This window comes from Corvus moneduloides, chromosome 13, assembly GCF_009650955.1.
Source record: "Corvus moneduloides isolate bCorMon1 chromosome 13, bCorMon1.pri, whole genome shotgun sequence".
NCBI lineage: Eukaryota > Metazoa > Chordata > Aves > Passeriformes > Corvidae > Corvus > Corvus moneduloides.
In genome coordinates this window covers 7,190,720-7,218,631 of record NC_045488.1, presented here as the reverse complement: position 1 = coordinate 7,218,631, position 27,912 = coordinate 7,190,720, and the positions used below count along the sequence as shown (strand labels likewise).

Sequence of the window (27,912 nt, the reverse complement as noted above, 5' to 3'; positions counted from 1 at the left end):
TGTTCCTGCTTTAACAACTCTGACCCCCAAGCACGTTGTTCCTTTGTCAGGACTATACACTCACTGTGTCCACATTTAAGAAAAAGCCCCCTTTGATGGCAAGGTTTCTGTAGCAGGGCTGTTTAGATTTGTTGTGATTAAATCACATCCATTTTCTAATTTGTACCTTACACACACTCAAATCCCTCCTTAAGCTTGAGCTGTACAGGCACATTTTGTCTTCACTGCTGACTTAATCAAGCAGTGGAGAGCTGCTGTGTGCTCGCTGCAGTCGCTGTCTCTTGCACACAGAGGAGAAAGGGGAGGAAGAAACACTTTGCAAAGGGCTGCTATTATCCATGCACTACGGCAACAGAATATTTAGTACTTGTGGCTCTGGGGCTGTAGTAATTAATTGTGTGTCTGACACAGCCTGGCACCCAGACCTTTCCCATCATCCTGGTACATGTGCATGCCAAAACCAGCCCCCACAGGCCTCTCTGGGAGATGGGTGCTCACCCCAGGGGTGGTGGGGAGACTTGGGGGCGAGCTGCCACACTGCCCAGCTCTCGGCAATGCTGGGCGCTGGGGCAGCTGGGGTGGGCGACTACAATGAGGGGCTCTTAGGGCAGCCTGGGGTCTCCATCCCTTCCCAACCACTCAGTCCTGCTGAGGGCCCTCCTCCCATCCCCAATCCCAGTCTTTGTCACAATCCCCCATCAATGTAAAGATGTTCTCAGCACCTACACATGCCCAAGGGGCTGGACAGTGGATATTCCCCTAATCCCACTTTCTCTCCATTCCCCTCTGCTGCAGGTGGAGCATCCCCAGCTCTCCAGGGAAACCCTGAAATCCTCCTCCACGTCCCCCAGCCCTGGCTGCCTGCACACGGAGAGGGGGTGCTGGGGTCGGGGGTGTTGCAGCGGAGACCCCCAGCCCCCCCTCCGCGGGGCCGGGGCTGCGCCTCCCTCCCTCCGCCGCTCCTTGCGAACGACGCTGCTCAGCGTGTGCGGAGGGAAGGAGGGAGGAGGAAGAAGGGAAGGAGGGAGGAGGGAGGGGACCTCCCTATCTGGCTCTATCTCCTCCGCTGCCTCTCTCACATGCTCCGGGAGGGCGATGCGGCTCCCCGCGTCCCGCTGAGCGAGGCCGCCTGCACCCCGCCGGGGCTGCCCGCAGGGCGGGGGGCTGCCCGCGCCCCTCGGCCTCCACCCCCCCGCCACCCCCACTTCGACGCTTGGGGGCTTTTATTATTTTATTTCGTTTGGGTTTTATTTTATTTCGTTTTTAATTTTTGTTTCATTTACCCCTCCTGGAAAAAAAAAAATATAAAAAAAGCCGCCGCTGCCTGCACCGACCCCCGCGGGGCTGGAGAGGCTGATGCGGCCGCCAAGGTAAGCGGGGCGGGGGCTGGGGGCCCCCCCGGCCGCATGTCCCCCGGCTCCCTGCATGGCCCTTCCTCCTCCGGACCTGTTGAGGCTCTCGGTCCCCGCCTGCCTCCCCCCTCCCCGGCCGTTTTTATAAGGAACCTCGATTCTTCCCATTTTCCCTGCCCAGCGCTCCTTGCCCGGCTCGGCGCTAGCTGGCGTGCATGCGGTTATTCATTTATCCTCCCTTCTGATGGTTGCCACTAAAGCTGCTCCCTGCTGCGCTAAGTCAATCGAGTAATTCCTTGCAGACCACTGATGAGAACTGTAAACATCCTCCCCAATATTTCCCCCATTCCCTTGGATAGCTCATCCCGGGGCTGATCGCGGTTATCGAGACCGGAGCGGGGACACAAAGCTCTCCCCGAACTCGCCTGGTTGCCAGGTGCTGGGGGGTTTACGAGCTCCGAGGGGAGGAAGGTGAAGGGTGACAGATGGACAGATGTGGGACATGGCAGGGGATGGGCACATCTGTGCGCAGGGAGAGGATGGGCAGCTGGAGCGTGGCTGGGCAGGGGGAGCGACTTTGTTCCCGATGTCCTGAGTCCGTAAATAGCCCAAAACCTCCTCCAGGAGACGGGGGGGACAGAATACAGCCCCCAGACAGGACAGTTCAGGCGCACCAGCCAGAGCAGCCCCTGTCCAAGCTCGCTTCCACTCTGGGACGTGCACGTTGCCCTCCCTAAAAATTATATATCTTTATTGAAACCGGGCTGCATTTGCAAGACAGGTGCTTTTTGTTGTGGTGGTGGTTGCGAGGCAGGAGATGAAAGTTTGGTGTTGTTTTGATGTGATTCTTGATTGCTGCCTGTTGGAGTAATTGCATCGCAATTGCTCAGAGGTAGAATCAATTTCCCCAAATTGAGATTTTAATGGGAGCTCGCAAGCTGCTGTTATGTCATGTGGTTTAAGGCGGCGTTGGATTGCATTTATTTTATAAACTGGATACTTTCGCAGGCGGCGCAGGGATAACAGCACCACCCAGTGGGGCCGCAGCCCCGGCCCAGCCCAGTCCCAGTCTAGCCCAGTACCAGCCCAATTCACCCCAGTCCCAGCTCAACTCCAATCCTGCCTTAGTCCCAGCCTTAATCCCAGCCCAACCCCAACCCTAACCCAGCCCAGCCCCGTGCCAGGCACACCCGAGAGGACTCCCGGTGCCAACTCAAGATGGTCCCCCCCGCCAAAACCTCCCATTTTCGTTTGCCAAAATACCCACAGAAGTGCTGGATTACAGATGTTTGGGTTTGGGGTTTTTTTCCACATAACAAGGAATGTCTCTTTCCCAGATATTCAGGACAAATTTTTAAATCAGCTGAGGACATTGTCACTGAGCGTTTCACATCTGAGAACACAGGAAAGGCATCCTGTGTTGGGTTGTATTTCTGCCCAGTACTGTCAGGAACTGACAGAAGGAGACCTGGGAAAGACGATTGGGTTTCACAGAGCTTTTTCCAGAAGATCCTTCAAACACCCCTTGCTCAAAGGGGCAGATGTAGACTTGCAAACACTCAATGCCATCTCATACCTTTAAATAGGTTCGAGAAGATGTCCTTAGCTGACCTGTCAGTCAGAGGAGGGGAATTAGTAAGCTATGTTTGCACTTTCTCGAGATGTTGGGAGCTTTTAAAAGCAGCAGAGAAAGACCATCCCATTACACAGACTGGCTTCTGTCTCTGCTGATAAACACCCAGTTCTCCGCAATTCTTCGTGGTGTCCCTGCCCAAGGCAGGGGGATCAGAACTAGATGATCTTTAAGGCCCCTTCCAACTCAAACCATTCTGTGATTCTATGATTCTGATCAATTTTTGGCAGTTCAGATTTATCCATCTTTTCTGCTGAGATGACAATTGGCTATTTGAACTTGCTCTTGGGAACCTCCCAGCCCATCTTCTATTTTTGCTTAGAGAGGAGCCCAGATGTGAAGAAGATACACTACAGAGATATTGCTTGATATTTACCCCAAAGAGGAGACTGGGCCAGGAAGACCAGCTCCCTGCAGAGAATTAAATATACAGACGGTGAATTCCAGCCAGCCCTCCAAACACTGCTGAACAAGGGATGGTTACATGCTCCCATGTGTAGGAATTAGGCCTCACCACCCCAGGGGCTTTGCAAGCAAGGGGAAGGGAGAGACACGAATGAATGTTACCAGTCAAAAAAAAAAAAAAAGTTGATGTGATGAACTCTATTTGCCTTAAAATATCCCTGCTTGTTTTGCTTTCTGCCATGGGTGAGTCTGGAAGTTTTCCACCAGCCCATCTTCCCTTCCCCTTGTACAGCTGGGTGGTTTTTCAGCATTTAGAGGTGATTTTTATGGCTGTGGGCTTGAAGCAGGCAATTTGAGAAGAGAGGGTTACCCACTGTGACTTCAGTGGGGGCTGCTGATAATCGGTTAATCTGCAGATGCAAGGATGCAGGTCAAAGAGTTCTTACACTTTATTTACTGGTGGCACAAAGCTGTATTTTTTTCCACTTTTCACAACTGGCCTCTTTACACAGCCAGGTTGGTGAGGCTGATGCTCACAGCGGTAGCTGTGGGAAGGATGATTTAGATAAGCCAACAAAGTCCTCTCTGCACTTTGCTATGCAGGAGTGGGTCACTCTTCAAAGCCCAGCTCTGTGCTGTCCCCTCTGCCTGCCCCGTCCAGCTACTGCCAAAGTTTAGTGCAGGGAACTAAGGAGATCTTGGGGAGATATTTTCCTGCCCTACCTGCAAGGAAATATTGGTAGGGAAGGGTGTTTAAATGTGTATTCGTCAGCTTCGGGTGCGTAGCTCAGGGACAGCGTCTGCTTGGTCAGCCAGGGAAATTGTAAAATTATAAAAAAATTGAATTATGAGTGAAAGGAAGGTCTTTAAAATTAATTGCAGACATCAGAGGTGGCTGTTATTGCGTAAAGATGTTGGGGTTTATTTGGTTCTTATTGAGAGGTTTTCTTTCTTTAGTAAGCGAATTGTTCAGAGCACAAGTGTTTGCTTTTATTTCCACAAACATTTTGGGATCAGTTGTTGTTCTCCAGACAACAACCCGGGGGTTTCCACTCCAAACTTCCTTTCTTCCTCCTTTAAGGAGCAGCTTGCTTTTTGCTGCTCACCCCAAACACACACATACCCCTGCAGAGCACCTCAGGATTAGCTTCCTGCAGGAGTGATTATGGCTTGTCCCAGACAGGCCATGAGCTTAACACCGTGTCCTGAGGCAGAGCAGGCAAAGGCACGAGTGTGCAGATAGTGGTGTGAAAAGTGGCCAGACAGAAAGTTCATGGGAGAGTCAGGAGCAGACCAGGAGCCCTGACATCCATTCCTCTAACTACCAGCTGCAGCCCTCAGAAATACCCATGTTTACTATTTTAGCCATATAATTACAGGTAGTGAATGATTCCATTAGGAAGGTTGTAAGGGGAGCTCTCATCTGCAAACCTCTGGGCTCAAATCAGCCACATTCACTCAGCCCCACTGAAGCCCCCAGCCACGGACGGTGCGACGTAGGGCACAGGAAAGCTAAGTTCAGCCTAGTGATCCCAGCTAAGTGTCCCATGGGAACTGTGACTCCCCCAACATCCTGCAAATACCTCGGAGAAGGCTGTGATTTGCATGTCACCCCTCCACAATGACACCAAACATGGGAATCAACGTGCAGATGACCACGGAGGTGCCTGTGCCCCAGAGCTGAGCCACTGCAGTGGTTGCATTTCAGTGGTGGGTGGTTTCCCACATTCTGTTTGCAGGGAGCATCGGGCTCAGTGCTGCCTAAACAGGGAGTCCTGGATGGGCTTTGAGAAGGAAAGAAGTTGGGGGAAACACAGTCGCTCCGCATTTCCAAGCCTAGATATCCCCATTAAGCAAGGCAGAGATCCGAATTTCACACAGCCTCTGATTCAGTAGGCGACTTAAAGTCCAGATCTTCGGTTCAGCTAAACAGAAAGGTGAAGTTTATTTAAAAAATGTGTAAGGGGGAGCAGGATTTCAGAAACACACCTTATTTGGGGCCTTTTCCTCCCTGAAGTTACGGTTTGGACACATCTGTTGTTTTCTCCAGCGAAATCCGCTGCTTTGATCGGTGCCAAGAACAGCAATCCCATTTGCAATGCATGATGCAACCGAGCAAAATCAAGGAGAAATTTTTACAAACTGGAGCCAGGGGCATCCGACCGTTGCTTTATGGCAGCGCAGTTTTCCCTACACCAAAGGAAGAATTTCCATCAAGGGTCTTATTTTAACTATAATGCCTCAAACTGGATTTCAGGCTATCGTTGCAATGTGTCAGCCTGCCCCAAAACGGCAATACCAAAGTGGTGCTTTAGGTCAAACCATCAAAGCAGCCTCACAGCAGCTATTTAACAGCTGGGTTTTAAAAGTTCATCATTCAGATGGGTTTTTTTAGTTAAACAGATCATGTTGGATGTCATCAGTCAGGATAACAGCAGAAATTATGTTTTTCATTTTGAAATAAAAGCAAAAGTCACATTGCAAGAGGAGAGGGTGAGAGCAAGAGGAGGGGATTTGAGGTCTGAAACCCCATCCCCTGGATCTCCCCCCCTTTTCCTGGGCTCTCCCCAGCTCACAGACCCTCTCTCTCCTCCCCCCAGGCCCCTTGCAGCTCCAGCTGCCTACACATCCCATCAGCAGGCATTTCTTCTTGGGTGGTAGGAGCAGCTGGCAGGGTTTGGACATATTTGCCCCTGTTTGACATCCCCCACAAAGAGGTGCTTCGAGTCGGCGTTCCTCCCACACTGCCTCTGCTACAGGTCTGGATCCGGCCTGCCAGCTTTCATCTCCTGCCCAGCTCTGCCCACTCTGGCAGCTCCTCTGCACACAGAGCTCCCTCTGACTTTAGTGGACACTGTCTGAGCACAGCTCTAGGACCAGCAGGACCAAGACAGATATTCCACTAGGCAGGCAAGGCCACAGGATTTTTGGATCCCATCTGGGTCCCAGATGGAAAAGCTTCAGTGTTTTAATTCCTGTTGCAGCCTGGATAAAGGCCCAGAGAAGGTCCTCCTTCATTTGAAGGCATGGGGGCTCACTCCCCTCATGGAGAAATAGATAGGTGTTATGAGATATCTTTGCTTCTTGGGTATTTATTCCCATCTTCTCTTCCTCTTTCCATGGATATTTGTTGCACTGGATCACAGATTCAATCTGTGACAGAGATGAGATCACAAATTCTTGTTAGAGACTTTAAGCTATTGTCACTCCAAAAAGCATCCTTAAGGATGTTTATGAGCTAAAGAGGAGGTTTCCAAGAATAACTAGAAGAAATGTCAAGGAGTATCCCAGGCCTGTACCAACCTGCAGGAGGAAAGACCCATGGTCTTACAGAGTTGGGAGAAGGGTGGTGTAAAACAACCAGCATCCTTTTATTCATTGTATAAGAACCCCAAAAGAAAGCAGATGAAACATCAGGATGGCAAAGGGACATGCCATCAAAGGAGAGCTAATGATCCAAAACAGGGAAGTTATTAAAGCCTACACCCGTGGGCACCCTCATTCAGAAGTGGTCTTAGTTCACTCTGGCTAAAACATCCCTCAAGGGGAATTTTTAAGAGATCCAAGCTAAGTGGATGCCTTCCTCCTGGCCTAGCCCTCTCATGGGTGGAGCAGACTCCTGGGATGGTGGGGATGCAGATCCAATCTGCTCACCTCCGCACGCTGTGGCATTGCAGGAGGTGGAAAGGAGCAGGATCTTGAAACACAGCAGGCAAAGGCCTGTGTGCTCCAAGCTGCAGCTCCATTTGATGGTCTGTGAGCAGGCAGGGTTCTCCCAGGGTTGCTGCCTGCTTGGGATTGTCCAGACAGTCTCTAAGGGGGGCTTAAAAGCGAGACCCCGAGACAACCCTACCAACATAATTGGTGAGACATTCCCCCAGCAAAAGCTGAATATCCAGGTCTGTACATGGGCTGGTGGTGCAGACGAGGCAGTGGTGGAGGTCCTGAGACAGTGCAGGTATTGTTTAGTCATCTGCATCAGTCCTTGGTGGGCTGGCAGCTGGATTTAGGGTACCTGACAGGCGTCCCCTATCTAAGGAGTGCCAGTTTAATGATAAGGATCTATGAGACTTGCTGTTTCTGAGTCACCTGGAATTTTTATCGCTGCTGCCAGTGCCAGTGCAGGTGGAACTCACCTGCCAAGGTGCCAGGGCTGGGAAGATGTGAAGGAGCCCCATGTGCTGGGGGGGGGACGCCATCCCCCAGAGAGCCGAGGACCTAAGTGTCGCTGTCACAACCCCTACCCCGCACCAGCTGCCTAAAGCCTCCCTGCCTCAGTTTCCCCCGACTGCTGTACGACAGCCCCTTTACCCCAAATTGCTTAATTTTTGGGCAATCTTGGCAGGCCCATGGGATAAGGGCAGGGAGGGCACAGTGGGTGTTGAGACCCGATGGGGTGGGAGGAAGCCCCTCTCCCAAACTGCCACCGACTTGCGATGAGCGACGGCGGGCAGACATCGAGAGCCCTTCGCGCTTCCCATCCTGCGTGAGACCACCGCCACCCCATTCCCACGGGGCACGGCAGAGCTTGGTGGCTCCATCCACAGCTATAACCCCCTCGCCTGGCTCGCTCCGGCTCCTTTCCCCCGCTCCCTCCCTCCCTCCCCGCCTCGCATGGCCGCAGCCGCTCCCGCCCCTTCCCGCAGTATGGCCGGGGAGGCGGGCGCGCTCGGAGGAGGAGGCGCAGAGAAGGATGCAGGCATTGGGAGGCAGCGGGATGATTGATGGTTGGGGCTGGGTTGTAATGGGAGGGGACGGAGAGGAGGAGGAGGAGAAGAAGGAGAAAAAGTCTGTGTAATCTTTCAGTGCAGAGCCCGGAGCTGGGGCCGCCCGTCCCTGCCGCGCTCCGCGGAGCCATGTGGGGCTTTTGATTTAATTTTTTTCCCCCCAGTTCTTGCTTTTGATTGATTTATTGTTCCCTTTTTTCCTCTCCCCCCCCTTTCCTCTCTTCCCTTCTCCTTTTTTTTTTTTTTTTCCTTTTTAAACTCTTCTTCTAGGGAGAGGATAGTGGTTAAAGCTCGAGCTGGATGGATGGGTATGGGGAGAGGGGCAGGATCCACAGCCCTGGGACTTTTCCAAATCCTCCCTGTCTTTCTCTGCATCTTCCCTTCAGGTAAGGAACAGCCTCTTTATTTTGCAGACTTTTTCCCTGTGTTTCTGGCAGCCCTTGGATCGCCGCCCTCGTTCCCCTGTCCCTGGGCCTCTTTCCCTCTCCCTCTCCTCGCAGCAGTTTGCCACATGTTTAAAATAAGCAAGTGGGGCTCAGTTTTGGTGCGTGCCCCCCCAGATCCCCGTTCCCCAAGCAGTCGCGGTGGGTGTTTTTCCTTGACCTCATCTCCTTTGTCTCCCCGCTCCTCATCCCACAAGGAAGGAGATGGTGGAAATCAAAGCGGCGAAGGCAGCCGGGAGGTGTTCCTGACAGCGCCAGGTTACCTTGTTCTCCCCTTCCCGGGTGCCGTGCAAGGAAGGGGGGACACCGGGGGGTACATCCACACATGAACACCCCGATGCCAAATTTCTGCCGTGAGAGCGGTGGGGTCCTCGCTCCGAACCCCTGGGGAACGCAGAGCCAGGGAGCGGTCGTGGAGGGGCTCGGGGGGGGTCTCCGCGGTGTGATTTGGGGACGGTGGGGGGCCCGGGGGTCACACGGCCCCGGCGGGGGCAGCGCGGCCGCGGGGCGCACCTGGGCGGGCGGGCGGCGGGCGGGGATGCGCGGGCGCTCCGGGCGGGCGCCCCTTCTCCCGCAGCGGCCCCCGGCCCGGGGCTCTGGGGGCTCAGCACCCTCGTTTGGTCGGAAACCTTGCTTCGGCTGGGCCGGGAGCTATTGTGCTGTCCGAGGGCGGGATGGCAACCAAATGGTCCCGCGAGCATCGGCACCCCCGGGCCGGCCGCTCGCACCCGCCGCGGGGCTCGGCCCCCCCCCGCCGCCCCCGGCCCCGCTGTTTGTATTGTGTCAGAAAAGGGGAGAATTTCAGAATTACAGCTGAAAACGCCATCTGTTTCCAATGAATCCCCCATAGTTTTTCACAATGTTTTTGGCAGATCTCTGCCTGCAAATTCCTTCAAGCCCTGAGTGCTTGTTTTTGTTGGGGGAGGGGAAACCCAGTCCACAGAGGCGGATTTGTTCCTTCCAAAACTCTCCAGTTTCTTTACCTCTTTTTTTTTTTTCACTTGCAAGGGGGGGAAAAAAGGAGAGAAAGCAGGAGGGAGAAAGAAAAGCTCTAAGGCTTAAATCTCCCTATCGCTCTTTTTAGTTTAGTAAAACCTTCCTTTTTTTTTTAGTTTATTAACTTCTAAATCGCCTCTGCCTTTCTTTTGCATAACCGTAGGTGAAGTAGTCTTGCACACACATGTAGGAAATAAATAAATAACTGCTTTATGCCCTTCCTCCTATCTTTGCCCTCTTCGCCCTCTTCCAGGAAACCCTTTTCAGCACTGCCCTTAGCACTGAGGTGTCTCTCTGGACCTCACTGCCACGAAACTTCCCAGCAGGCTGGAAGCTGAACCCCCTGTTTTTTTCTGGAAACTCTGGAGCTGCTCCCATATGTGTTGCTTAACGCCCTTTTCGGAGCAGTTGAGTTGCAAAGCGTCGAGGCTGTGAGATTTACGGTGCAAGAAAGAACTTGATAGGAGATCTGGCTGGCTGCTTTGTTTGATTCTCCCTTCAGCAGTCAAATAAGGTGCAAAGAACTGGCAGAACGAGGCGATCCAGAGCCCGCGGGAGCGGGGCGCAGGCGGAGACGGGGCTCCCCGTGCCCAGGGCTGGGAGCAGGCTGGGGGCTTTTTTGAAAGCTTTTTGGGTGGGAAGGTAGGAAAAAGGGGGGATTTATTCCCTGCCATATCCTTTTGCCCCTTTTTCCCTATGCTTCCTGGGAATTTGTGGGTTCCCAGCAGGTTCTCAGCACCAAGGAGGCTTCGCACCCCTCCTGGGAGCTCCAGGTGAGCAGGGCCGCTGGAGGCTGCCCAAGCGGGCGCTCGGCGTGTCAGATCAGTGAGTGCCTCGCCGAGTCCTGCCCTATTTATTTATTTGCTTAACCCCCCTACGCTCACAGCCCGGGCTGGATTCCCGCTTGTGCTGTTCTCACACCGATGGCTTCGCCCTGCTGCCTCCTGGGCAGCCCCCACCGTCCAGTGCCCTTGGGCTGGGTCCTCTGGCCATGGGTCAGGGTGACTGTGGGGCAGTTGTGGAAGGAGGTCTGGGCAGAGCAGGCTACTGCTGACAGCTTCCTTGGCAGAAATTTTCCTTGGAGCTTGTGCCAAATGCCAGTGTTGGATGCTCATGGGTCCTCTCCCAGCTGAGGCCCTGATCTCCAGGGTGACCCATGCCTGTGGCTCCCAGTACAGGCTGTGCTGAGTTTTCTTGGAAATCCCTTTGTACTTCCAAAATCTGGCCCTGAGTGATTTTGTCCCAGGTGTGTCAGGCTCAGGTTTGCTTTGGCTTTCCCAACTTGGCCGTTTTGGCTGTAAAATGTTCCTGCCTCCGTAAAAATTTGGAGTTATCTGCTCTTGGTCCATCCAGGCAGCACAGTGGATTCCAGATTAGGATCCAGCCCTATTGGAAGTGTATCAGAGTAGTCAATAAATGGCTTTTGTCTCAGCAGCAGAGAGGTGATGGCAGCATTAAACCAAAATTGAGATGGGGGCCTTAGAGGCTGCTAAAATACCCCCCCAGTACTGTGAACAGAGAGCCCATCCTGGGGAAGGTGGAGGCAGGGGAGGAACGCGCCTGTGCGGGATGTTGTCAGGGCAGAGAAGAAGGGAGGGATTCAAACGTAAACCTGGAAATATTTTGGCTTCCCTGTTTTGTTGCAAGCTTGGAGCTGGTCTCGTACATGGAACAGTTCTCTGCCGTTTCCATCAAGGCATGTTGCGGGGCTGGAAGGAGGCGCCTTGTTTTTAATGTAGATGGGGTGGATAAGTTGCTTTTTTCCACAGAAAATCGTGAAATTCCTGGCCCTTGGTTACTGGGAACAAGGTGGTAAAAAGAGTAACTTTGGGATTATCATGGGAACAGCTGAGGTTTTTTTCTCTCTGGCCTGGACAGCTGTGCTGAGTCGGATGTGCACATGAAAGTGCTTACAGGGCTGGGCAACCATAAAAACTTCCTGACCTGGGGGCTCTTCTCGGGCTCTGCACTGACCTGCTGTCCCTGGAGAGCCAGGCGGTGGCCCCAGTGACAATGAGTTTTGTGGTCTCTCTTCTGGCTCCCCGATGGGCACATCCCATAAACCATCTGTAGACTCTGGCAGGGCGGTGTGTGGCCCAAGCCAGCCCCTCCTCAGCCTGTCAGTCCTTCAGCCAAACCCTACTGCTCCCAAGGGATAACCATTGGTGAGACAGCAAAAAAGGTCAAAGATGAGGGCTTTTGATCCATCTGGATGAGTTTGATTTGGTTTGATTTGCTGTTCCTGATGGAGCAGACACCAAACTTGGAGTAAGGGGGAGTGTTGGAACCCAGGACTGAAAGTGCCTCAGGGTCGCAGGTGGTTTGAAGGGGGCTGGGGTGAGCTCAGGGCTGCTGGAATGCAGGAGTGCTGGGATGCTGGGGAAGGGGTTTTGGGGAGGATGGGGGTTGCTTGGAGATGCAGCTGTGGTGGGGCAGGTGAGGGGGTGCCCTGGCCTCTTTCTGGCTGTCCCAGCAAACCCCATCCTGATGCCACAGATCAGGAGTGAGCTGTGCAGGCAGGGTCCTGCCTGACCATGCACAGCATCCAGAGTGTACTTGTTAGAGGAGAGCTCCTAAATGCCTTTAAAAAGCTCTGTAGCCTGCACTTGGCAGCTACTGGGATGAAAAGAAGAGGATATTTATTCCCTTGTCCGTGAGCTCTCAAAATAACAGTGCGTTCGATTGTAGCCTCAAGATTGCTTTGCACTCAAGTGCAGCCCGGCTGAGTAAATCACTGCTCCACCAGCTGAAATTCCTGCAGCAAGGGGGAGAATTGAATTATAGCCAACTGCAAAACCAGATGCCATCCCCTTGATGAAGTCATCGGGCTCTCACTGCGGAGAACAAGCTGGCTCCGACACACACGCAGCCCTGGTAGGCACAGACTGAGCCGCTCTGTCTGACAGCCTGGCCGTGGTATGTGGGGTGGCCAGGGTCTCATGTCCCCACAGCTGCAGGGACAGCAGGTCCTTCAGAAGGGTGGCAAGTCCCGCTTGGCACTGCATGAGCATCCAGAAGTGTTTGGCCATTCAGTTCCCAGCAAGCAGAGCTGTCCCTGACGTACAGGTTTTATGGGTCAGGCAGAGAGCAAGCTTCACTTGAGGCCAAAGAATTTTCTCCTCCCTTGGTTTCCTCTCCTTCCTGGACAGCTGTTGACTTTGGTCCCCAAAGCCCTAGTAATGATCTATGGCATTTTGAGTTTTGGACAAGCTACCTTTTGCTCTTGCTGTGTGACACACTCCAGCTGGCCCTTTCTGAGATGACAAGGGCGTGTGGCAGGACATGACTCTGAACTTTGCCAGCTCATAGTGATGAGAAAGCATCACTGTGCTGGGATAGGAGTGGGGGAGCAGTGGGACCAGATTCCAGTTAGAAAATTACTTTTTCCTCTCAAAATTAAAACCTGAGTCCAGGAGAGGCAGCATTTAAAAAGAAATAAACCTCTGAAGGTCTGTGGCTGTGAAGGACGAACAGATACTGTGCCTTCCATGGGGTATGAGCGATGGGGAGGGAGTCTGGTGCTGGGTGGGAGCCCAGCCTGTAGGAAAGGATCCACAAGGTCCCCTGCATCCCCAGGTGGGACTCCAACATCAGTCAGGTGTCTTGATGGGCTTGTGCGGCTGCTGCCTTCCAGCCGGGCAGCTGCCACCCCACACCCTGCGCAAGCCAACGCCTCCGATTGAGATGCCGCAATTTTTTGGCAGACATCTAATTGTATAAATTTGCCTCATCCAGATTTATGTGCTCCGGGCTTTTCTCCATCTCCTCGTTTTGTATCTCATTTACCTCTGCGTTTGAAGGGTTGAAATTTCACAAGAGCACAGCGGGGATGATTATTCCTAGAGGGAATCCACACCTGTGAGCAGAAAGCGTTTCCCTGCCAACCCTGCCGCGGCCCGGTTGAGGGGGAGGAGGGCGAGGGACCCGCTGCCACACCTGGGGGGCCCCCGGGCACTGGTGGGTGGCAGCGCTGCCTTCAAAGGCACCCTGGGAAAACAGCTTTGACGTGGGGAGAGTGATGTCTGCTGGAAACCTGGAACACTCAGCAGTGGGGGTGGCTGGCAGAGGTGACCTTATCCAGGCACCTCTGCTCCAGAGGGATGGGGTCATGGGTAGTGGTGGCTGAGGAGGAAGGTGAGGGTGATGCTTCATGCAGGGGATGAGAGTGCAAATTACATCTCTTGCCACGGGGCTCATCTTGGGTGAAAGCCTTCACGTCCTTCAGTGTCCTCATCTCTAAACTGGGCCATTTGCCTGAGGAGATTTACCAGCTCTTGGGAACTGTTGATGAAAGTGTCCGGGTGCACTCCCAGCGGGGGAGGTCAGGTGTGCAGCTCCAGAATGGCTTCCCAGCCCAGAAGCACACTGTGCTGGACAGGCAGCTTTGTTAGTGCCCTTCTGCAGATGCAGAGTCAGAGGAGATCACTGCCCTATTGCTTCCCTCCCTCCTCATCCTCCATCCACCAGCTCTTGAAGGAGCAAAACCTGCATCTTCTGAACCCCCCACTGGCACTGCTTCCTCTGAGCAGGCAAAAGCTCAACAGCTGCAGCAAAGGCAGTGCTGAGGCCCAAATCCCAGGAGGAAGATTCAAGAACAAAGTCTGTGACTCCGTTGCAGCGTTGTCTGTCACGCTGGTTCCCCCTCTCAGCCCATCATGCCTCCTGAAGTCCCCAAGGTTTGCTGGTAGTTCTCAGAGCAGCACAGCCCTGGCTGGCAGCTCCATGGCTGGTGCCCTCTCCGATGGTGCCTGCTCATCCTTCTCCCTGCACAGGGATGCCGCGGTGAGCCTGGAGGAGCAGTGCTGGCTGGGGGCTGGGGCGAGCATGCCGGGTCAGCCGTAAGCTGAGTCTGGAGCCAAAAGAGCTGACTAAGTGACAGGAGCGATCAAGGGCTCCTTCGGCAGCATGCAGCAGTTTGTGCTGTAGCCGGTGAAGACACTGACTCTGCTGGTTTCCTGCCTGTACTTGCCCCGTGTCTCTGCGACGCCTGCAGAGGAGAGATGGGGGGCCGTGAACTCGGCACTGAGGACAGAAAAAGGAGTTGGCCGTGGCAGGTCCTCCGGATGCTTTAGCGACTGACACAGGCTGAAACAAGAAAACTCCTTCTGTGTCCCTCTTCTGACTTCAAGGAGCTGGTTTCTCCTTCCCCCAGCATCGTCTTGAGCAGGACAAGGACTGGGTTAGACGAAGCTGCATGGCTTGAGATGTGCTCTGGGGTACACCTAGAGTCACTTTATCGTACACAAGTAGGGCCTTTGCCTAGATTTAATGCATCTGCTGCTTTTGCCGGTGGAAATGAGCACATAAACCCGGCCCCAGCATGGAAGGTGGCCCCTCCGAGCCAACCTCCCCACGCACACCCCTGCAAAATATGAGCCCCAGCTCTTTAAGAGAGTCAGGTTTATTTTTCTCCTTCAGTTCCCTCCTCCCGGTCCTCCCCCCACTTCAGTGCAACTGAAACCTGATCTAATCCCTTTGCACATGGGTAATTTATTGGTCTATTGGGCTTTTCTTGATGGCAAATTGCATTGTCTTTCTTCCTGGGTTGAGGCTTTGGAGCAGTTTGCTGCATTCCTGCAGCTCTTTTCTCAGAGCTGATCTTTCACACCCCCTCTGAGCACAGTCAAATCAGTTTTATTGGGCCTCTTTGTTATGCAAACAAGGCAATAATAAGCAGGCTATTATTCTGCAAGATTGTGCTTGATTAACAGTTCAAAGGAGGTCGCTGGAAGAGCCCGGCGCTGCCTTCCCGCACAAATCCTTTCACCAGGCTTGGGTCAGGTGGCCCTTGGGTCTTGCTCGCCCCATGGTGCCCCGTGGGGCTGCGGGAGAGCTGTCCCTGCCCATGACATCCCATCCATCAGGGCTGCACCAAGTCGCTCCTTTCTCTCCCTGGTGTGGCAAGGCGCCGGCTGATCCGTGTCATAAAATAGAATCACAGAATGATTTGGGTTGGAAGGGGCCTTTAAAGGTCACCCCGTCCAACCCCCGTTCCATTGGCAGGGACCTCTTGAATGTCTCCGGAGATGGGGCACCCACCACCTCTCTGGGCAACCCGTGCCAGCGTTTCAGCAGCCTAATTGTAAAAAAATTCCTTCTTTATATCTAATCTCATGACCCTCGTGGGCACCGAGGTGTGGGTCCAGCATGGCCACTGTGTGGGATGGCTCATGTAGACACCCCCTGGGACAGGGACAGCACGAGGGGCTGGATGCAAAGCACAGTATTCACTCCCTCAGTTTTTGCTTGGGACTCCTGAAACCTTGCTGCAAGCAATCCCTTATGCCGTGCTTTTAAGGAGCAATGTGATTTTTTTTCTTTTTTTTTTTTTTTTACTATTTTGGGGTCATTTTCATGCTGGTGGTGACTGCTGTCCGCCTGTGAGCAGAGCAGCCCACATCTCCTTGAGCTGGCAGATGTTGCTGGTATTTAGCACCTTGGAGAATCGTGCCTTTCCTATTGAGGTGTCAGCATAAATATGTTTATTTAGATTACTTAAATAAATATGTGTTTAGGAGCCTAAGTCTGGGTGCTCAGATCTGAGGCCAAAGGTAATTAGGTTTTACTGTGTTCTCCAAAAAGGCCCTTTACTGCATGTGTGAGGCTTGCACATCTACACTTCAATCCATGTATTTGGAAAAACGCGGGATGATGTATTTGCATCACATGTGGGTGATGAAATACTTTCCAGCCCGTTAGGAACCAAGAGGATATTAAAAAACCTTGCTTAGCAGTGAACACTTTAAAATTAACAGGTCTGGTGAACGTGCATTCAAGAGTCTTAAAAGAATTGGCTTTTGCTTACAGAAATTAATTTCCAGTATTCTTTTTGTTACAGGAATTACAGAAGAATAGATTAAATGTTGATTTTGTGCTAGTTTTCCGAAAGAACATGATTTGGGTAAATGAAATTCAGGTTACTTGACACCAGCTGAAGGGAGAATAGGGGGGCACTGATGAGAAAATGCTATTAAAGTCATATGCATACATATGCTTGGACATTTAATTTGACGTCAAATAATGCAGTGTACTGATGACGAGGGGCAGAGCGGTGGGACTGGGGTTGTGTGATACCCCAGAACCCTGAGTGTGTGTTTGGTGGTCCGTGGGATGCTCGTTGCATGGAGGACCAGGGCTTTCCAAGCCAGGAGCTCAGGAAAAGGTCACGTCTCGTGTCCCTGCTCTCTGCAGTGTCCCGGCGAGGTGAAAGGGGTGACCTCGGGAGAGTTGTGAGCGTGTCCCTTATCCCCGTTGCCTGTCGGGGTGGTAGGTTGTGCAGGAAACAAGGCTGCTGGAGGGAGATCTGATGGTGGGGCTGGGCAAACACCTTCCAGCGAGAACTTAAAAGTGCAAACCGTTTAGCTTATCTGGAGGATTGACAAGGGACTTGATTGCAGTGTGTAAATATCTTTGTGGGAAACACACTCGTTACTAACGGACCTTTTACTGCCTTGGAGAAAATCGCTGGTTCTTTTTATGTCTTTACAATGAAGTCAGATAAAATCCACTTAGAACCAAGACCCGTGTTTTGTAAAGGTGATAAACTCCTGGAACAGCCCTCCGAGGAACGGGGTGGCTTTTCAGTCCTCACAGACCTCAGGAGTCCTCACGAGAAGTGTCTCTGAAGAAACGGGGCGGGGCGGCTGTCCTAATCCAGGTGGTTTTCTGATTTTTTCTGGCTTTAGCTTTCCAAAACTGTTGGTTTCAAGATAACAAAGGGGATTTTTTTCCCTGGTTTGAGTGGCATCAAGGCTTTAAAAGAAGATCATGGGGAGGTTGGGACGTGGCTTGGAGGGGTTGAAGTCACCTGTCTATGAGATGAGGGCTGCTTCGCCATGGACAAGAAATCACCCAGTCCTGGGGATGTCTCACAGATCCCAGGAGAGCCTTGCTGGGTTCCTGCTTGAGAGGGATTTGTTTCCATGCTAAGTCATCTGTGGTTGAAAAACAGAACCATTGTGAGTCGATGGAAAATAGATTATGCGAAATTGAATAAACATCGTTTCTTGGCCAGGGTACAAATGAGCCTGCACCACTGTGCCAAAGCTGCTGCCAGAGGGGAGGAGGCAAGGCTGCTTGGGAGGGGTGAGGGTCGTGTTTGCTCTGCTCCACAGCCTTTGTCAGCTGTGCTCCCTCCCCAGCAGCATGCGGGGTTCGCCGTGAGGGTGGCTGGGGCAGTGTCCATGGGAAAGGCCAGGCCGGGGAGGGCCCCGCTCACACACCACCCAGCGCCGGGGCACCTGGATGTGGAGATCTGGCCTTATATGGGGCCCTGAGCGAAACAGCGAGAAGGGGACGGGTGCCAAAAGTGGAGTGATAACATCTTAGAGCGGAACGCTCCCCCTTCAGGCGCTGGGAGGAAGGAGATAGGCTTGCTTCACTGCCCTCCGTTTGGTTGGGATTTTTTAATTCAGCGCCTTATAAAGTCATGTGTGACCCCGGGCAGGGCAGCAGTGAGGGATGCTCAGCACCAGGATGTGTCCAGCACTGGGTGTTGGGGGGCTGTTTAGCAGGGCCCACTCTGTCCCTAGGCAGCCGCAGCTCACGCCTGCATCTCCTCATCCAAGCCAGTGAAGCAAGTCCTTAAAGAGCAAGAGTCTGTGGGTTTATTCCTTCTAAAAAAATCCTCTCTATTCAGCATCTGAAGGGCTGGAGCAGCCAAAGTGCTGCAGCCAGGACTCTGCAAGCTGCTCGCTGGATGGGATGCTTTGTGTAGTGCATCCTGATGCCTTACTGAGCTGTGGGGTGTTTGGCTCCTGCGTGTCCAGGGATGTGTCCTCCAGCTTCTCCTGGGGCTGTGGGGGCAGGTCGGGCTGCAGTGACAGCACCTTCTGCCACATGCAACCCCAGGGCATCCTCAAGCTGTACATTAGCATAACTACTAGGAGAGCAGTGACTTTAATTGCCTGATGCCACAAGGGTTTGGGATAACCAGCAGTGGTGGCACTGGTCACAGTCCTGTGTGCTGTTTTGACTCCTGCCTTCCATTATAACAGTCCTGGTGGAAAACCACATTCCTGGGATGAACAAGAGAGAGATATGAAATAATAAATATATTTAAATTTGACCCATACATGCAGAAGACTTAGCAGAAACATGAGCCCATGTCCCAGGTCAGAACCTTGCTGTTGAGTCACCTCTGGTCAATGATGAGTTAAAGGCTTTCCACAGGGCTTCTTGCAGGTTTAAGTGGGATGCTGCCAAGACCAAACAGCTCCCGGGTTCTCGGTGCTGTTGCTAGCATCTGAGTTTATTAAACATGAATTTTAAAACTGTGAGGAGCCTGTCACCATTTCCTATTTGCACTTCACTCTTCTTGGAAACAGAGAGGAGACAGGCTTGTTTCTCACAGCTGAACGGCTCAGTGTTACATAGTCTAAGTCTCCCTTTCTGATTTTCCAGCACCAACTCTGTTTAGGTTTCCAGCACTGTGATGTTTAAAACTCAGGCATACCCTTTTCCCTGAAACAATACTGGGTTTTGTAACTTTCTTTCTAAACAAATCTGAGATGCTTTTGGCACAGTTGCCCTGCCAGGCTCCTTCTAAACAAGCCCCGAGACAGGAATATATGGGTATGCCTGCTAAAGGCACCATGAAAGCATCTGGAAATGGTGGGGCTTGTCTTCTCCTCCTGCTGCCTTTTGTGCATGAACCATCCTGTTTCCAAGTGCTCCGAGGGGGTCGATTAAGAGAAGAGGAAGGAAAATGCCATGAATTTTAAGTAGTGTGAGCCTGGGTTCACCCAGCAAGACTCCAAGTTGGCAGGGGCAGAGCAGTGTCTGCGACATTCAGCGATGGCCATGTGCTTTTTGCACAGCTGCTTTCAAGTCTGTTCCAGGGAAGCCACACTGCCCCAGGGAGCAGACGTTGTGTGTGGGGGGAAAAAACAGGATCTGAATTTTCTTTGCCTTCCTCTGCCTTGCCAGGAAGCACCAGGGCTGCCGCTGAGCCCAGCAGAGGCCCTGCAGCCTCTGGCTTCGCCTCCACCTGGGCAACACAGGGCGGGTGGGAAGGGGAGGCGGGGGCTCGCTGGCATCCCCACACCTGCTGTGCCGGTTTTTCTCCTCCACCTCTTGTTCTCTCTCAGCGGGCTGTGGTGGGGAACGGGCTCCCAGGGCTGGGCAGAGCTGCACAGACGTCAAGAAAGAGGGTTTTTGGCTCCCACTTCTTTCCAGAGGCACAGGGACAGGGACAAGTGCTGCACCCGTCACAGCAGCAGCGCTTGGGATGGTGGATGGCCTCTGGCTGTGCTGCAGAGTGGGTCATGGCACTGGTCCTGCTCTAACCTGGGCACAGAGGTTGTGCTGGTGCTGGGTTTCCCCAAACCCATAAAGGAGGAAAGGAAGAGAGCAAGCAGAGTTTTGTGCTGGTGGAGCTCAGTCTGGACACAGCGCCCAGTAACTCGCGCAGCACAGAGCTTAGAATGTCAAACCCTAAAAAGGCATTAAAAACCCCATTGCATCTCCCCCCACATTAATGATCCTCCCTTATCACTGCTTATGAATATGTCCCATTCTTCACACCATGGTTTCCCCCCATGATCATTCATCTAAAGGCTGGATGCTCTTTCCCTTTTGGGCTTAAATCAGGGCAGATCCTGTTGATTTCTTTGGCTTTGATGCATGAGAGTTGGGTCATGTGAGAGGGTCACGTCTGGCGAGCAGGGCCCCGTCACGCGGCCAGGCCAGGCCAGGGTCATGAGTTTGGACTGCGGGAGGAGGACGCGGCCTCTGAGTGGGGGTAGAGTTGGGCATCCCACACGTGGGCGAGCCAGCGCTGACCCCCTTGTGTTCTCCCCTCCCGCAGTGACATCTCCATGCAAGATCCTCAAGTGCAACTCTGAGTTCTGGGCGGCCACGTCGGGCTCGCACCACCTGGGCACGGAGGAGGCGCCGGAGTTCTGCACGGCGCTGCGGGCCTACGCGCACTGCACCCGCCGCACCGCGCGCACCTGCAGGGGCGACCTGGCCTACCACTCGGCCGTGCATGGCATAGACGATCTCATGGTGCAGCACAACTGCTCCAAGGATGGCCCCACGTCCCAGCCCCGCCTCCGGACATTGCCCCCCGGGGACAGCCAGGAGCGCTCCGACAGCCCCGAGATCTGCCACTATGAGAAGAGCTTTCACAAACACTCGGCTGCCCCCAACTACACCCACTGCGGGCTCTTTGGGGACCCCCACCTCAGGACTTTCACGGACACTTTCCAGACCTGCAAGGTGCAGGGGGCTTGGCCGCTCATAGACAATAATTACCTGAATGTGCAGGTCACCAACACGGCGGTGCTGCCTGGCTCCTCGGCCACCGCCACCAGCAAGGTGAGCCTTGGGCACATTTCCCTGGACAGAGGTGGGCAAGGGCAGGGAGGCTTCAGAGCAGCCTTTCTTCCCTCCATGTCTTCCCCCATTTGCACGTGTCCTTGGGGAGGGTAAGACAGAGCATGAGCTTCCCTAAATGTGAATGTTTGGCCCTAAACATCAGATATCCATCCTTGTTTTGTCCCCAGCCTTCATTGAAATGGCCTGTGGTTTCTTGTTGAGCACATCCAGCCCCATCACGGTGAGCAAGCTGTGGTGCTGCGTCTCAGGGGGCCTTCATGGCCAAGCCAGGGACTGCAAATTGAGAGGGCTCCCACCCTGGGGCTCCAGATTGCTGTGAACAGCCAGATCAGGAATGATGCTGTTACCTTTTGGGGGAACCCCAAGGCACAAGCAAACCCAGGACTGCCCTCCAGGGAGGCTCCAGCTTGCAGGAAAAAGCCTGGAGGGAGCTGAGCTCTTCATACCACCTTCCCCTCTACCCAGGCTTGTAATTGTCTCTGTGGTTTGCAGCCAAGTCAAGACATTTTGTGGGGAACAGTCTGTTCTGGAGGTGCTTTGACAGACTAAATAAACATCCCAAAGGTACAAGGCAAACAGAAAGCCCAAGTGAAAATGTGCTGCTGTGACGCAGCAGGACTTGTGTGTCACGGCCTCAGCTTCAGCAGGGACCTGGAGCTGAGGAACTGGTGTGCTGCCCCTGGTGCACCAGCTCTGAAGCTAATAGGGCACTTCTTGTGCCGAAGAAAAAGGGAGGCTCAGCAGGAGGCATACTCTTGCTTTTGGAAAATGTCCTGTCCCACAATATCTGGGAATTCTGCTTCTCCCTGTATGTGGGGAGAGGAGAGAAGCACGTGTAGGATAGGGGCTGCTTCTGTGCTCTGGATGTCACCCCTTTATCCTGAGCTGGAACTGGCAGTGAGGTTCTGACCTGGCCCTGATAAACCCCCTAAAAGATACTTAATGATGCTCTGAAGTCCTTACCCACTAAAAGACATCAAAACCTGCTGAAGCCTGCGAGGAAGTCTGGCTTGAGGGAGGTGGTCCTTAAGGATCCCAGGACCTGCTGGGTTTGCGGGATCACCATCTTAATTGAGCCTTTTCTCTCCTTATCTGCCTCGTGGGCTTGTGGTGAGCAGGGATTAGTCATGAGGTCTGCAGCATGAGCTGTGGGAAGCACTGTGCTGCTGGAAAGGATGGGAGCACTTGATCCTTGGGGCTCTTTGTGTTCTCTGCTCTCTTCTCCAGCCCTGTCCCACTCTGGCCAGGTCTCAGTCTCCCCCTTCATGGGGGCCACATGGTGGGAGGTCCCCTTTGCCACTTCTCCCTCATGGGCAGAAAGGTGCAAGAGCAACTCTGCAAGAGCTGAAAGAGGAAATGTAGTTTGTACTGTTTGTACATGCAAATACTCATTTTCCTCCCCAAGTCTTCCCTCCAAAAGCCAGGTCAGCAAGGGAAGAGCAAGCACTGTGAGGTCGTTCCTCTGGCAAGGGGCATGTGCTTGAGCCCAGCCAGGGGTGAGGAGGCATGTTGGGCTCTGTGTCATAGAATCACAGAATCATTAAGGTTGGAAAAGACCTCTTAAGATCATCGCGTCCAGCCATTAATCCAGCACTGCCAAGGCCACCACGAAGTCATCCCTAGAAGGGCCACCCCACTGGAACAGGCTGAACACATGTGTGCCTGTGGGGCTGAGATGGAGCAGGACATGTTTGAGGGCCCATGGGAGAAATCCCTGTTGGTCTGCAGCTGGTTGGGAAAACAAATTGGTCCAGCCCTTGAGATGTAAATGTCATGGGAGTCAGAGGAGAAGCTCCACCGCCTCCAGGGGAGTCAGGGCTCATTCCTGCTGCCATCTGCCAGCCCTGGAGGCAAGGCAGTGCAGCGTGCACGGGCATGCTGCCACAGGCCTGTGAGTACGGATACTCCACCCAGCTCCAGCTGCAAGGAAGCTCCTGTGTTGGGCCTGGAGATAACAGGCAGATCCAGGCGGTGCTTTCAGTCAAGCCTCTGGGTCTGGGATCTGTACAAGCCTCTGGGTCTTGTCCTCACCTTTTTGCTGGAGCAGGATGACTGTGTCTGGGTGGCTAAAAGTCAGGGCCTCTTCTTAGGATGAAGGACCTGCCCATGAGCTGAAGGTCATGCTCCTGTGCAGACTGAGCATCCAGCCCTTCCACCTCCCACCCCACTGCTGGTAGTGGCTGTGTGCTCTCAGGTGGTCATCACTGGCTGTAACCATGCTCCTTTCCTCCCCCACAGCTCACCATCATCTTCAAGAGCTTCCAGGAGTGTGTGGATCAGAAAGTGTACCAGGCAGAGATGGACGAGCTCCCCGCTGCCTTTGTCGATGGCTCCAAGAACGGAGGGGACAAGCACGGAGCCAACAGCCTGAAGATCACGGAGAAGGTGTCGGGCCAGCACATCGAGATCCAGGCCAAGTACATCGGCACCACCATCGTGGTGAGGCAGGTGGGGCGGTACCTCACCTTCGCCGTGCGCATGCCGGAGGAGGTGGTCAACGCCGTGGAGGACCAGGACAGTCAGGGCCTCTACCTGTGCCTCCGTGGTTGTCCACTCAACCAACAGATTGACTTCCAGACCATCCGCTCGGCTCAGGCCACGGAGGGTCGTGCCCGTAGGAAGGGGCCCAGCCTGCCGGCCCCGCCTGAGGCCTTCACCTACGAAACAGCCACGGCCAAGTGCAGGGAAAAGCTGCCCGTGGAGGACCTCTACTTCCAGTCCTGTGTCTTCGACCTCCTCACCACGGGAGATGTCAACTTCATGCTGGCTGCTTACTATGCCTTTGAGGACGTGAAGATGCTTCACTCCAACAAAGACAAGCTGCACCTCTATGAAAGGACACGGGACCTGACCCCGGGTAACACGGCTCCCACGGGAACACATCCCACCCTCTGGGTAGCACTGCTGTGTTTGTGTTGGTTGTGCTTGTTATAGAGGTTTGCTCCTTCACACCTTGGAGAGAAGGGAAAGGGGAGCAGGAGGCAACCAGGGATGAGAGATGCAGGTGCTGGAAAACAAGAGGTTGGACATCAGAGCCACATGGGTTGTCCTCAGACCTCAGTCTCTCTCTTGGTGCAAGTCCTCCACCTTCCCAGCTCTTGCCTGGGAGGAACGTGTTGCCAGTGGGACCGGTCAGGAGTTTTTGCTGGACTGTACCTTGTCTGGACTTTCCTCACCTCCCTCTCCTCCTGCTCCCAGCCAGGTGGGTGCTGGGGAGCCCTTGTAGCTACTCTCCTTGTAGCGCTCCCCCAGTCCCAACAACACGTGGTGACTGTGACACTGGTGTGTGTGAACATGGCTTTGTCTTCAGAGAGCAGAGCCCATGAGGAGGGCACGGAGCAGTGAGAATGACCAAGCCTGGCCAGCACAGCAGGGCAGGATGTCCTGCTCACTGGGGCTGGGCTCTGCTTTTTGGCACGTCCTGCTCTGCCCACAGCCCTGTTGTTGCAGAAAGTAGTGCAAGGGGCCGAAATGGTGGGCAGTGATCCCCCACTTGCTTGGCTGCTGGTGCCAGGCACCTTCTGGGTGGAAGGAGGACACGTTCCTCAAGCCTTGGCCTGCATTTTTTGTGGTTCAAAGGCGTCCCCTATTTTAGCCAGTTCACCTGGCTGATTCACTCAGTAGTTTTAGTCCTGTCTCCCTTGTCTCTGCCTGGACCCACCATGGACTCTTGATGGCAACGGGAGAAACCTGGCCAGTATTCAAGCGGTTTCTGCAACTTCTGCCCAGCATTGGATGAGTTCCTCACAACATTCGCTCTCTGGTCCCCTAGAACTGGCAGCAGGGTGGCTGCACAGTGGGACACCCGAGCTGCACCTCCCTCCAGCCCCTCCCTGCCTGTGGCTCGGCCTGGCCCAGCCCTGGGATGGAGCAGGAGCATGGTGCTCTTTTTTTTTGCTGCTAGGTCTCTGCTCTGCTCCCCATCCTGGGGCCGCGACTTGCAACCCCATTGCAGACCAGTTGCACCTTAAGCCCTTTTGGGCTTGAATCAGAAATGGGGCAATGTCAGAAATTCAGCCAGGAGATGGGATGCAGCAGAGGACCCCCCCCAGCTGCCTCCAGATGTCTGTTCCCTGCCTCGAAACCATCAATAATCTTCTTCCCCCAGCACGTAGTGCTGCCCATCTCCTCCACTCCGTGTTCCTCTGTGGTTCTCCCCATCGGTCGCTGAACAAACAAGACCACCTTTGGTCTGCGCCTTCAAGACCTCCTGGTGGGTTTCCCCCACCTTTCCTCAGGGGGAAGTTCCCAGAAACAAGCCCCAGAATGTGTCACACTTGGGGGCACCTCCTGCTGTCAAGGGAGGTCTCTGGGCCTGATGAGACAAGCTAGCACCAAAAGAGGTGGGAACAGGCTTGGTTTGGCAGTCTGAACTGGTGCCAAGAGGCAGCCTGGTGTAAATACTGAACATGACTATTCATTGTGTCCTTACAGCTCTAGAGCTCCATTTGTAAAGCAGCAGAGAAATGCAAACTTGTGTCAATGGATGTAATTTATATTGTCTCTTTAATATATAGAGCCCTGGCATTGATCTCGTGTGACTGTACAGATGAAAAGATGTAATTGGTTTTTAAATGTTTAAGGAAAGAAAAGAAACAAAAAGATGTGTTTACTACTTTGCTCCTTGCTTTGTTTGCTGATGCCCCAGATACTCTGTTTAGGGAGATTTTGAAATAAGGATATCACAGTTTGGAGGTGCTGAGGGGAGCAGCCACTGGACCACAGCACTGGACAGTTTCATTTCCCAATGCACTAATGCTCAGCCAGGCTGATTTGGACTTTCTGTTTCCTTTGTTCTAGAGAAAAAAATTTTTATCTTCCCTAGAAATTCAAAACGCCCCTTTTAAAAGCCAAAATCTGTCTCTGGGCAAAGAGGCGATTTACCCCACAGCTGTGCACAGCCTCCCTCTGAGAACATGGTGCTGCTTGAAAGCTGCCTGAGCTGGCCCAGCCACAGCGTGCCAACAGGTCACTAATTCCCTTAAGACCTCCCTTTCCTATAAAACAATCACCCCACAGCATGACACACTGTGGTTTAGGGGTGGTTTCCATCCAAGGAAAGTCTGGTTACGGCATGGCTCGTTCCCTCTGTCCAGGTGGGCGCTCCAGTGGTGGCCGATGGCGTGAGGTGGTTGGGGTATCCCTGTTTTAGAAGCAAACAGTGAAGCACTTTATTTTGGTTGTGTTTGACCCAGTTCTGGTTAAAGGTGAAGTGTGGCCAAGAAGGACCCAATACTTGGAAACAAACAAAACAAAAAAACCATAGGCAAAGGGGGGGCGTTCTGAAAGGCCCCCCCACCTCCTCCCTGTGCTGAGACCCACGGGAGTGTCACCGCCTGTAAATACTGTAAATTATTTATTGAGAGAAACACAAGTAAAGTTTGAGGTTTTTTTGACAATAAATGAGTGGGTCTCGGTTTGTTCCCCGTGTGTTGCCTGGTGCTGTTCCCCACTCAGGAAGCAAGTGCTGCCCCATTTCTGCCCTCACTCCAAAGCAGCTTTCTTCCACCTGAAGGACCCTCTGAGAGCTCATTTCTGTCCCGATTTGTCCTGAGAATTTCACTCCGGAGTTCGATTATCTACAGCCAAGTGAGAAAATTAAAAAGGGGATGGGAGGAAAATATACATAATAAATCATTAGAGCCTTGACTCGCTGGGAAAAGAGATTTGCAGCAGTGGAGTGCAAGTGGGTACCATCACCCTTCCCCTGCTCACCCCAGCATATTGGGGTGTGCATCCCAGTAATGGTAATTCCTCCTTGCCATCATCTCCCTTTTGTTGGGCAGCTCTCCTGTCTGTCACAGTTGGGTTTGTTGCTGCCCTCTAACGAGGAAAAACAAAATTGCTTTTTTTTTCTGTTTAATTTTCCATTTTTGAAACCTGAAGGGACTCCTTGTCACAGCAGCTGGGGACAAGGAGATGCTGAGGGCGGGTGGGACACCAGCACCAACTCAAAACACGTATTTTTGGGGCAAATCCATGCAATGATGCCCAGCACCAGAGATGTGGCACCTGACCTTCCCCTCTTTCAGAGCCCGGAGAACGGGAAGTGTTCGGAAAGAGCCAAATCCGGTCCATCTGCCACTCCTTGCACCAGAGCTCAGGTTTAGCCATCTGAAATAGCTAAACCTGAAAATTCATGTAAAAAATGCCCAGAGTGCAGGGGCCAGGGGTCTCCCTCACTGACTGTTCTGCCAGGAGGTCACCAATGGTCCCCTGCTCGCCAGCCTGGGACAGTGAGCAGGCAGCACCTGCATGTCCCAGTGGCACAAAGTGCTGATGGGAGGGCATGGTGACACCCGAGCCACGAGGATGCCCTGTCTCCATGAACCACACAAGGCATTAAAGCATGCCCAGGAGGTGAGTGGGGAAGGCACAGGCAGTGCAGGGGCAGGGGTGGTGGCAGTGGTGGTCCTGTGGCGCCTGGGAGAGGTTCAAATTGCTCTCCAGACCATGCTCAGGGCTGGCGAGGGGGGCAGCCCCTGGGGGATCCAGGGTCCCATCCCATCACTCTGTGATGTACAACAGCTCAAGTGCCACCACTTGGGTCTGGGGTGGGTTTCCAGCCCCACTGTGGCTGTGCCTGCCCATCCCTGGCCTTTGGCCACTGCCTTGGGCTCTGAGCTTCACATCTGAGTTGTCGCGGTGAGCCAGGACCGGGCGGCCACCGGCTGTCCGGGAGCATCCACAGCTGCAGAATGTTGTTCTTCACCAAAAACCAGCTTTTTGCTGGGAACCGGCTGCCCTCTAGAGGGTCTGCTCCGGTGTAAAGCACAGCCCTGTCCTCTCACTGGCGTGGTGGGTGCGAGGCAGGGCTGGGGGTCCTGCTCCCTGTGCCAGAAAACGGCTTTGCATGCACCATGTCCTTACTAATGATTCCTGTGCGAATGACCACACCTGCCAGACACGGACAGGTGGGAAGGGGTCATCTCCTCATCAGCTTTGCGAAGGCCTTAGGATTTAACTGTTCTCAGTGGTGCTGTGGACATGGGGGGGCAGGGGGATGCTGAGCTGAG

The 27,912-nt window shown here is 53.5% G+C and overlaps 1 protein-coding gene across 1 annotated transcript; it reads left to right on the top strand.

Annotated features, from left to right (window-relative positions):
- The first annotated feature begins 1,084 nt into the window (after window positions 1-1,084).
- On the top strand, window positions 1,085-26,299 carry RGMA (repulsive guidance molecule BMP co-receptor a). Its single transcript, XM_032122507.1, has 4 exons — window positions 1,085-1,370; window positions 8,388-8,503; window positions 20,364-20,875; window positions 23,135-26,299. The coding sequence occupies exons 1-4, from the start codon at window positions 1,357-1,359 to the stop codon at window positions 23,828-23,830; spliced, it is 1,338 nt and encodes a 445-aa protein (XP_031978398.1). The 5' UTR covers window positions 1,085-1,356; the 3' UTR covers window positions 23,831-26,299.
- Window positions 26,300-27,912: the final 1,613 nt, after the last annotated feature.